The 10,048-nt window shown below is 47.4% G+C and overlaps 5 protein-coding genes across 5 annotated transcripts; 3 read left to right on the forward strand and 2 right to left on the reverse strand.

The window, feature by feature from the left end:
* On the forward strand, positions 1–1,191 carry LOC131889310 (anaphase-promoting complex subunit 10-like). Its single transcript, XM_059238394.1, has 2 exons — positions 1–611; positions 743–1,191. Exons 1-2 carry the CDS (start codon positions 284–286, stop codon positions 1,189–1,191), a joined length of 777 nt encoding a protein of 258 aa, XP_059094377.1. The 5' UTR covers positions 1–283.
* A 37-nt stretch (positions 1,192–1,228) lies between these two features.
* Positions 1,229–2,142, forward strand: LOC131889307 (phosducin-like protein). Its single transcript, XM_059238392.1, has one exon. The coding sequence runs from the start codon at positions 1,229–1,231 to the stop codon at positions 2,078–2,080; it is 852 nt and encodes a 283-aa protein (XP_059094375.1). The 3' UTR covers positions 2,081–2,142.
* Positions 2,082–3,747, reverse strand: LOC131889303 (zinc finger protein 782-like). The gene is made up of 2 exons (XM_059238388.1): positions 2,784–3,747; positions 2,082–2,712 (listed from the first exon to the last, which is right to left on the reverse strand). The coding sequence occupies exons 1-2, from the start codon at positions 3,557–3,559 to the stop codon at positions 2,184–2,186; spliced, it is 1,305 nt and encodes a 434-aa protein (XP_059094371.1). The 5' UTR covers positions 3,560–3,747; the 3' UTR covers positions 2,082–2,183.
* A 183-nt stretch (positions 3,748–3,930) lies between these two features.
* Positions 3,931–7,712, forward strand: LOC131889300 (uncharacterized). The gene is made up of 2 exons (XM_059238384.1): positions 3,931–4,520; positions 4,639–7,712. The coding sequence occupies exons 1-2, from the start codon at positions 4,361–4,363 to the stop codon at positions 7,509–7,511; spliced, it is 3,033 nt and encodes a 1,010-aa protein (XP_059094367.1). The 5' UTR covers positions 3,931–4,360; the 3' UTR covers positions 7,512–7,712.
* Positions 7,616–8,887, reverse strand: LOC131889304 (bifunctional peptidase and arginyl-hydroxylase JMJD5-like). Its single transcript, XM_059238389.1, has one exon. The coding sequence runs from the start codon at positions 8,764–8,766 to the stop codon at positions 7,678–7,680; it is 1,089 nt and encodes a 362-aa protein (XP_059094372.1). The 5' UTR covers positions 8,767–8,887; the 3' UTR covers positions 7,616–7,677.
* Positions 8,888–10,048: the final 1,161 nt, after the last annotated feature.

A 10,048-nucleotide genomic window follows, 5' to 3' on the forward strand; every position in this document is an offset into this window, starting at 1 on the left:
AAAAAGTGAGAAAAAAAGGATTGGAAAAGAGTCGGTAAAGTGAGAAAACTTTATCACACAACCTCCGGTCGGAAAAAAGAAGACAATCCCCGTTCCATGGGTGCGGCGTTATAGATTCTGCCTGTCTCCAACCAACCTCTTCCCTTTCTTCGTGGTATGTTTGTTGAGCTGGCTTTCCCGCTCCCCTCGGTCCATAATCTCCAAGTGCTCTCTGGCTTGTCCCCCCTGTCCCCCTTGTTCCCTTGTTCAGTTGGTGATCTGTTCGCCTGGTCGTGCTTCTTCCATGAGTGCCACGGCCTCTGCAGCTCCCGCTGCCGCTAGACACATCCCCGATACGCCCACCTCGCCGCCCACGCTGCCTTCGAGTTCGTCCATTCGGCCGACGGCCTCCTCCGCCTCGTTGTCGTCCACTGCCGGCGCTCAAGTGATCGAAGCCCTGCCAGCACCTGGCCAAGATTCGACCGTATTTGTGACCTCGGAAACGGATAAATCAGCTATTCCGTCCACTGACTTGCTGACCCACACCAATCCTCACGAGCGGCGAAGCCACGCCCAATCTGTGCGAGAGGTGGGCAATCAGGCCACTTGGTCGCTGTCTTCTTGCAAACCTGGTAGGTGTGTTGGGCAGGAGCATTTGGTCTGGTCGCGTCTTGGCGTCTTCCTGTTCTGGCTCCAGATGCCATGACCCATCATAAGTTCATAACCCATTGATTAGCCTTCTTAACCTGCTTTCTACTTCCAGGTTTTGGGGTGGAACAGTTGCGGGACCATAGCGTTGATACGTATTGGCAATCCGACGGTCAGTTACCCCATCTGGTAAATATTCAATTTCGGCGCAAGACCACCGTGAGTGACGTGGCCGTGTACACGGATTTCAAGTTGGACGAATCTTACACGCCCTCCAAGATATCTGTGCGTTGCGGCACCAATTTCAACGACCTGCAGGAGATCGAGGTCGTTGATCTTCAAGAGCCAAACGGTTGGGTTCATATCCCACTGACAGACTTGAATGATCGTTTGGTGCGGACGTTCATGGTTCAAATCGCAGTGATTGCCAACCATCAACAGGGTCGCGATACGCACTTACGACAAATCAAAATCCATTCGTCCGTGGAAGATCGTCCGGTGACCACGAGTGAGTTTGCCGAGTGGACCACGCCCGAGTGTTTGCAATTTGTCCATATTCGGTGATTCGTTCTTAACCCTCGCTGATTTCGTCGGAGAGACCATGGCTACGTTAGATGACAAGCTCTTGGGCGAAAAGCTCCATTATTATTGTTCAAGTAGTGAGGACGAGGGCGACGAGGAATCCCCTAGTGGAGCCGGAGGCAGCTCGGGGCCCTCGAAATTTATTCCCGAAGGTGAACTTTCTCAATGGGACGGCCAATCTGCTAACACCGGTCCCAAAGGCGTCATCAAGGATTGGCAAAGATACAAGCAATTGGAACGAGAAAACCGGGATGAGCAGCAAGCTGAAATGATGACCTTGGCCCAAAAACTCTCGTTGACTTGCCGCACAGATGCCGAAGATCAGAAAGCGCAGGCTCAAGAGGAAGCCATAGACGAAGACCTCGAGGCCTTGCTGGATGACGAATTTCTTCAAGAATACATGGAAAAACGCATGCGCCAAATGATGGACCAAGCCACTGCCCGCAGAAAAGTATTCGGTTGTTTAAGAGACTTGACCGATGGCGAGGACTTTTTAAATGCCATCGACAAAGAAGAAAAGCATGTGATCGTGGTGGTCTGTATTTATGAGAAAGAGTCACCAGGTTGTCAAGCCATGATCGGCTGTCTTGAGGCCTTATCAAAAGACCATCCGAACGTAAAGTTTTGCAAGATTTTAGCGTCCTCGGCTGGGCTTTCTAAACACTTTAAAGTGAGTGGAGTGCCAGCTCTTCTGGTTTACCAAGGTGGAGATCTCATGACCAATTTTGTGCGATTAACTGACACGTTGGGGGAAGATTTCTTCGTGTCGGATGTGGAAAGTCTCTTGTTGGAACACGGAGTGCTCAGTCAAGAAGAGCCCGTTCCTGATATCATTAAAAACTCGGCAGCCAACGATAGTGACGCCGATTAAGTGAATGTAAAGTGATGCGTTGCATTTCCACATTTCAATAATAAAACCGCATTTCGCTTTGATCGCACGGCTTACAAACTAATAATATAAAATAATCGCAACATTAGGACGCCACTCGAGAAAGAAAAGCCAACCCTTTACTATCGAAAGAAGGTTGCTTTGTGGTCGATTTTTTCCGAAGAACCCGTCCACACACGTCGTGATTGACAACATCCTCATTGACATTGGAAATGATTGGCGTCAGGTCGGGATCATCATTGATATGGTGTTCGATGTCTCGAGCTTGAATTTCAACGGCTCGATCCTGCAGGAGCTCCCGATTCACATCCGGATCAATGGTCAGATTAGTCAGGACTGCGGCAATGGCCTTCTTGCTGTTTCCCTTGTCCTTTCGGACCGTGGCCGGTGATGTTCTGGCTTGATTGGCCCGGTAGATGTGCAACTGCTTTTGCTCGTGGAGCGCCAAATGATGCTTGTAAGAGCGATGATTCAGAATGACTTTACCGCAACCCGGATATTCGCATGTAAAGCTCATCTTGTAGCTTTTCAGACTTTTGAACTTGATCCCCAAATCCTGGTCAGGATGGCGTTTAAACACGTGCTGCCTCAAATTGCGAAAGAAGGCATACTCTCTGAAAGTAGAAACTGGAATAAACATCGACTGGGCGAAACTAAGGGCGGGTCCACTCGGTGGTCTGCTGACCTTTGGCAATCTGATGCGGGGCACTTGAAAACCTCGCCTTTATGGGCGAGCTCATGCTCTTTCAAACTGGCCGGACATTTGAAGGATTTACCGCAGGTGGAGCAAGGATGAGCCGACATCCGATGGGCATGGGTTTGGGCCTTGTGTTTCCGGAGCAAGGACATGTTCTGGAATTGGGCTTGACACACATCGCAAACTTTAGGCTCATGGCTTTTCAAATGTAATCGAAGACGGTTGGGAAAAGCGAATGTTTTCTGACAGATCGAGCAAGCGTGAGGTCGTTTGGGGGCAGGACTCGGGGGCTCAGAGAGCGATTGGGAACTCTGATGGCTCAACTTAGAGGGACACACGTGTTTATGTAACAACGACTTCTTGGCGAAGGTTTGCCCGCAGAAGGCACAATGAATGCGCAACGGATCCTCATGGGCGTGCTTGACGTGGCTTTGACACGAGTACTTTGAATTGAATTCCAAACCGCACTGTGAGCACCGGACGGCGGCTTGAACGTGCTGATTGTCGTGATGGCGCTTGAGATGGGCCCGACGGGTGTAAGAGGCGCCGCAATCGGCCTCGGGGCACACAAAGGGTCTTTGGCCCGTGTGCGAATACACGTGGGTGGCCAAACGACTTTGCCTCGAGAAGAACTTGCTACATCCTTCGTACGGACAAGCAAAAGCCGTGACACTCCCCAGGGATCCTCCGGCCGAAAACTCGCGCTCGGCTAAGGTTTCGAAGTCACTTTCGCTCTCATCACCATCACCCGGCCGGCCTTCCATTTGGGTGCCTTCCTCCCGTCTCTCCGTCGTCCGGGAAATGAGCCCAATTCGGTTTCAGACCGAGTAGGAAGACTGAGTACCGAGTACCGACCGTCCGAAAGGGTGAACTGGGACAACCACCACCAGTCACGTTGTTTGTTTAGCACTTCTCAGTTTCACACGTTTCACACTTGCAACTTTTGCAAGTATCGCATGGGTCACATCGATCACATAGAGCGAGACGAATCACACAGCTGGGTGACCAGGCGGCTAGGCGGTCAGACGGCGTCCAAAATGCTTCACCACGAAATAACTGGTCTTTGGTAATTTTCAAATTTTGTTTTAACAAGCACCAAACCCATCATCTTCATTTCAGTCATTCACTAGCTTCAAATTCAAATTGAGCCGACAATCAAATGGGAACGCAGAGTCAAGTGCCCACATCTTCCTTGGTTTTTTGTTAACATTTGGTCACACTGTCTGATGTTTGAACCCTTGACTTCTTCGTAAATACAACACAAAACATGGCTCTTCAATCTGCAGAATCTGCAGTGGATTTCTCCGGCTCTTTCCCCCAGTGAGTAGCTCGGCTCTCTGTCGCTCTGTCGTTTTCTTCCCTCCCGCGACCTGCGGGCGCACTGCGCCAACTAACTGACTGGCCGAATAGTCGTGACTGGGCCCAGACTCGAACCTCGTTGGTGGCTCCTCAATCCCTTGGAAGAGACCAAAGGGGTCTGGGATCTCTCATCACTTCTTATGTTCTGAATCCAGAAGTCAAGCGGAGAGTTCATTCCAGTCGTTGGGGAGGGTTCTGTCTGTCTCATGCCCAACTCGAATTCAGTCATGGTCTCGTTGAGCTGGTCCAAGCTTCAAATTGGCTTGTGGCTGGTCTGGATATCCGGCTTACAGTCATCGCTACTTCCAACATCACCCCCCGACTTGGGAGAAACGGATGCCTGGGTTACACAGATGCCAAACTCGAGTGAGTAGCCATACAGAAGATAACTAAGCATTTTCGACTCGAATGGTAGAATACATTGGTCCTAAAATTAAAGTTGCCACGGCTAAGATAAAAATTTCTTTTGTCCATTGGATTGCAGCTGAAGGTTCAACCCCAAAAGCCCCCTTAACTGCTTTGGATCGCAAGCATATCATATACTACCATTGGTTATTGGATGCAGATTCGTTGAGCAATACTACATTGTCATGGCGAAATCCCGCCGAGAAGTTCTTCTTTTATGCCAAGCTCGTCATGTCCATCCAGGATGAAGAGCATAGGATTCCCATGCCTCGAGACTCGCCCGGACCGATCAACCTAATCAGTCTCGGCCTCCATGACACCCAGGTTGAGCATCTCAAGCTCATGCCCATACCCAATCTCCGTAAGAGCATCGCCATTACCAATGGCCGTCTCTTACAATTCGCTCAAGAATTCGAAAAGATTGCCCAAGACGCTGGAATTCTTCAGATCGTAGGTGGCTCCTTGGGCATTGTGGGTGGTGCCTTAGGCACCACAGGTCTGATCTTGGCCCCCTTCACTGCGGGAGGATCCTTGGTTTTGACCGGTGCGAGTGTGGCATTGGGCGTCCTCGGGTCGACTTTACTAATCACCTCGGCCGTCGGCATTTCCGGCGATGTCATTTCTTCGCTTTGGGAACAACATTATATGGCCAAAAGTATGAGCGAATCCAATCATGTAATGAATCACGTGGAACATTTGGCGGGCGTCGTGACCGAAGCCACAGTGGCCTTTCGCGAGTTTGACGAATTTCTGGATCAGGATCCGCAGACAGAAGGTACACTGGATGCCATGATTTGGGCGAAAAATGTTTACGTTTTGCTCATGAAATCGGTCACCATGTCGCGAATACATGAAAAAATCCTCAACCGCGGTGATATTCCAAAGTTACCATCGAAGGTTCAAATCATCAAAGATGTGGTCAAGCATAGCAAAGAGTCGGTTAAAGCCGTCCTGAACGGCATGGACAACTACTGCTTCTCCTTCCCGTCTCTTGGGAGCCCCATGTGTTATAAGATTGATAAAGCACAATCCGTGTCGAAGAACATAAAACATATCCTAGGATCAGCCAAAGGTGATGTGCATAAACGATACGCTTTGAAATTTGCAGCTTCCGGCATCAAAATCCCTTGGATTCGCGAGTCCAAATTGGTGTGGAAATCGGTGGTGAAGGCTGGCTCTAAAATGGCAGTAGCTCTCGCCTCAGTTGGATCGGTGGTGTCTGTGGTTGGTGGGATTTGGTCTGTTCTAATCGGGGTGGGAAATATCAAGGGCTCTGGGATTCTCTCCGATCGAATCAGGTCATCCGTTTACGACGTAGAACTGATTTCTTCTAGAACTTTGGAGCTTTACAATACGCTGAGTATGACGGACGCGTCCTCGGCGAATGTTGGTTCTTTCAAAGTGTTGACAGGCATTGAGATTCATACTTGCTGGCAAGCCGATGCACAAAGCGACTCTCCGATTTTCATAGAAATCAGATCTGGTCAAGATCGTTGTGTCACAAATGTTCTGGAAACCCATGCTCACAATGATCTTGAGATCAATCAATGGGATATCTACTCAAACCCGGACATCTTGGGGAATTGCTCCGGCCTTTTTATCTCGAATGTGGAAGAAACCCAAGTCAGAATTACAAACACTGGAGGTGGTGGTCATTGCACTGACATCATAAATTTGCAAGTAGACTACATCTCTAAGGCATTTGCCACTTGTGAAGTAATTGGTGGCGTTTGGACAGACTACAGTAGCAGTAATTGGATCCATTGTCAAGATGGACCCGATGTTGCTCGAATCGAGATCTATCCGTGCATGTCTGACTTTGCCGGTACCGATTCTTATGTCAGCTTAGCTATCCGGTCCGCTGACCAGCAATGCGTAACAAACTACCTGGATAATAATGGAAACGACTTGGCTCGAGGCCATGTAAGTACCTATCGACAAGATGTTTTAGGCGATTGCAAAGCTCTCGAAGTGCTCGAGAACGACCTCCAGGTGGGATTGTTGCATTTCGGATATGATGCTCTTTGTCTCGGCGTGGTCTTAATTCACGCTAAGAATAGAGCAATGAAGAGAGATCACGTGTTCAAATGTGAAATTTCTCATCAAAAGCTCATCGAATACGAGAGCTCCGAGTTTTTCAAGTGCCCCAAGTTCCAGCCCGATGATACCAAAGCCATTTCAGGGATTCGTCCATTCATTTGCGATGCAGACTATGCCGGTTCAACAACGGGTTACGATTATGGAGTCCATTTCATCATTTGTTCTACGACTGGATGCTGCCAAACCAACTATCTTGATGTTCTTTACAATGACGAGTTGGTCCGAGGCGATTCGAGACTGTACAACCAACCAGGAGGCTTAGGACAATGCTATGGCTTTGAGATCGATCGCTCAAATGTTAGCTATACATTGGTCAACACTAACACTGCCGACAACGTGTGCATAAATAGTGTTGAGATATTTACCAAGGCCTCTTCTAACCTGTACCCCTACGTAAAGTGTAATGCCCCTTCCGGCTCCTTATGGGCTGATAACGAATCAAAGGGGCCTTATTCTTGCTCAAACCCAATTGAAACGCTTGTGTCTCAAATAGAAACGCGCGTGTGCGATTCCTATGGATCAGGAACGGATTCAGCCCTTAAGATCAAGATCTGCAGAAATGGATTCAGCGATTGCTGCTCCACCCAGGTTTTAGACAAAATTGTCAATGATGATTTTGAAGCATCGGACTTTTCAATCTACTCTGGCAATCACCTGGGCGATTGTAGCGATTTTATGATCAATTCTGACGTTATCAACCTGTCAGTCATTAACCAGGGCAACGATGGAGTCTGCTTCTTGAGTGTCAACATTCGTACATTAGCTGGCAATATACTCAAATGCTACATACCAAATGAGATTGAATATTGGTCTTCCACTGGAACTATGGATCTTCGATGTCAGAACCTTTAGAAGTTGGTGACAAAATGCGCCTGCTCGTGCAATCTCAATACTCTGAAAGAAATCCGCTCCGTGCAACTTCAATAGCTGTGCTGACCCAACTGTTTGCGGCAGTCTAAAATATATAAACGCATCATTATTGCTTTGTCACGTCTGTAATGATTTCCAAATCTAGAAATTAAGTTTTTGTTCCATCTCGATGGAGCAATCCCCTGATTTTGAGCATTGGTGGAAATTTAGACTGATCATTTTTCGGAGGGAGTTCTTGGATATGACAGTGCTGTCGAATAATCTCCACGCAGGTCTGAATTAGATCACTTTCAGCGGTGTCATGCCATTGTTTCATAAAGAAATGCGCCAGGACCTCCGGTAACCGACTCAAGATCCGCTCAAAGGAAGGCTGTGATCGGTTTTGCTCGACAACATTCAACAACCAGTACTCAAAATGGGCCCGGTAAGGTGGACGAAGAATCTTTCTGACGTATTGGCTCTCGCCTCCATCACCATAAAACATATTCAAGGAAATCCCAGAATCGAGAGCTGACACCTGATGCCAATAAAAGGCCGGAATGAACAGCATCTCGCCTGGATAGAGGATGCAATGCTCGCATTTGGCATGGGCAAACTTGGGAAATGACACTAGATCCGGCTCATCACAAATCACCTGACTTTGGACGGTCTTGCCATGGGAACCCAATGGATTGGGATAAAGCGAGTCGATATCGTACCCGAATAAGCGAATCTTCTTCCGCCCTTGAATCATGACCAGGAAGTTATCATCCGGATCGAAGTGACAGAACTCGTAGTGACCTTTGAGCGCCACCCACATGTAAGGACCCAGATGAAGCTTGGTCGAGGTCTCGGTCATATACTGAGGGAAGGGGACTTCGTCCAGAAGTTGAGGAAAAGCCATTTGCATGGACGCTACCGCCAAATAGGAGCTACGTGCTCTGGCATTCGAGCGGAGGAGGTCCTGGCAATAATTGTCAAAAGTGTCTTTTCGAATTGTGTAGGCCTTGCCTTGGCGGTAACGATCCTGGTTAGTTTTCCCTCGTATCCACACCTCATTTTGGCCCACCCTCTCCATGAGATTAGCGATGGTCCAGTCTCGAGCGGGCCAGGTCTCGGTAGCTCCTGTAATGACCACGGGTTTGGCTTGAAGGAAATACCGCTCTATGAATTCCGGTGTGGACAGGTCTACGAAAGACACCCGTGGGATCTCTGTGTAGGCTGCACACACACTAGCTACTGGATCCACATCCGCCATAGTGGTTTGGATGGACAAAATCCGGAATCATGAATCTTGAGGGGCCCCGGGAATTATGGTAGCTTTTCAGTCGTCAATATCACAGTGCAGATGAGATCAAAATAAACAATCACTGGAGATTGCTACCAGGGTTACTAATAAAGAAAGCTCCAAAAAATAGCTTGAAAAACGCGTTACGTATGTATGGTCAGGGCTCGGAAAAAAACTTCTGTTTGGGAGCCAAATTATCACTAAAAAATCTACTGAAAGCAAGAAATAATAGGACTTGCACGAGTCCGACTTTTGCCGTACTCACCCCCAGCTGGGCCCTGTATTTAAAATACAGGGCACTAACCCCCGCACTAGAAGCAATCCAAGTTAAAATGTGAATATGTTTAGATTTTCTCTTTTGCATGTGAAGTATTGGGATTCTGGATGCGTTTCCAGGAAAAACTCGAGTTAGAGAGTGCAATGCAAGAATTAGAAAACTGCTACTTTATTGAGCCAAAACAAGACGATTGAGAAAATACAGTATTGAAAGGAGATGCCAAAGGTAGTGCTGGGGCGAGTCCAGCAAAAGTTGGACTCATACGAGTCTACTGATTTTTTTGGACCTTTTGCCAGAATTGCCAAGTCCAGGCTCAAGTCAAACAGAGAAATCTTTTACTAGAGTCAGGTCTTGCAAATGACTTCTCTTGCAAAATTCTAAGAAACAATGAATATTTTTTTTCTTGACAAGTCCATTCAATTTTTCCAAATCAAGTAAATGACTCAAGTGCACACAGACTTAACTTGCCCCTACACTAGCAAAAGGTATTTTTTACAATGCATCTACAAAATTATCCAAAAGCTTTTTCTTCAACCAAGTTTTAGAGTCAATTGCAGTGAATGCAAAGGTTTACACTTTTGAGCCGTGAAAAAAAATCAGGCCAGTCAAAACAATGAAGTACCCTTGCTGGTTCTCCAGTGTTCTATTCAGTTGTCACCCATCAGCTATGAAAGCAAGTCTGCCTGGCTAGCTTGCATTTACAGACCATATCATGTCTCGACCTTGCATAGCCCGGGAAAACACTTGCCTTGATCACAGATCTAGTCATTATATGGTCTTATGGTCTGTGCTCGCATTCCCCCCTCTATTCCTTGCTTACTCTATGATTTGACAACAACTGCAAAAACGGCAGAGCAGGAAATTCAAATTGTGAGGAAACCATCATTTTCAAGGTCATTTTTTAAATGTTCTAATTGATCATTTTGTCCAAAAATATGGAAATGATTTCATACTTTCATAGCAGATTGAGAATCA

Source organism: Tigriopus californicus, chromosome 10 (assembly GCF_007210705.1).
Source record: "Tigriopus californicus strain San Diego chromosome 10, Tcal_SD_v2.1, whole genome shotgun sequence".
Taxonomy (NCBI): Eukaryota; Metazoa; Arthropoda; class Copepoda; order Harpacticoida; family Harpacticidae; genus Tigriopus; species Tigriopus californicus.

Excerpts from the sequence above, each read along its gene's own strand:
- LOC131889310 (XM_059238394.1), top strand. The coding sequence starts at position 284 with ATGAGTGCCACGGCCTCTGCAGCTCCCGCTGCCGCTAGACACATCCCC. Across the intron at positions 612-742 it reads GCTGTCTTCTTGCAAACCTG|GTTTTGGGGTGGAACAGTTG; the intron begins GTAGGTGTGTTG and ends TTCTACTTCCAG.
- LOC131889304 (XM_059238389.1), bottom strand. The coding sequence starts at position 8,766 with ATGGCGGATGTGGATCCAGTAGCTAGTGTGTGTGCAGCCTACACAGAG.
- LOC131889307 (XM_059238392.1), top strand. The coding sequence starts at position 1,229 with ATGGCTACGTTAGATGACAAGCTCTTGGGCGAAAAGCTCCATTATTAT.
- LOC131889300 (XM_059238384.1), top strand. The coding sequence starts at position 4,361 with ATGCCCAACTCGAATTCAGTCATGGTCTCGTTGAGCTGGTCCAAGCTT. Across the intron at positions 4,521-4,638 it reads TACACAGATGCCAAACTCGA|CTGAAGGTTCAACCCCAAAA; the intron begins GTGAGTAGCCAT and ends ATTGGATTGCAG.
- LOC131889303 (XM_059238388.1), bottom strand. The coding sequence starts at position 3,559 with ATGGAAGGCCGGCCGGGTGATGGTGATGAGAGCGAAAGTGACTTCGAA. Across the intron at positions 2,713-2,783 it reads CCCGCATCAGATTGCCAAAG|AGAGTATGCCTTCTTTCGCA; the intron begins GTCAGCAGACCA and ends TTCTACTTTCAG.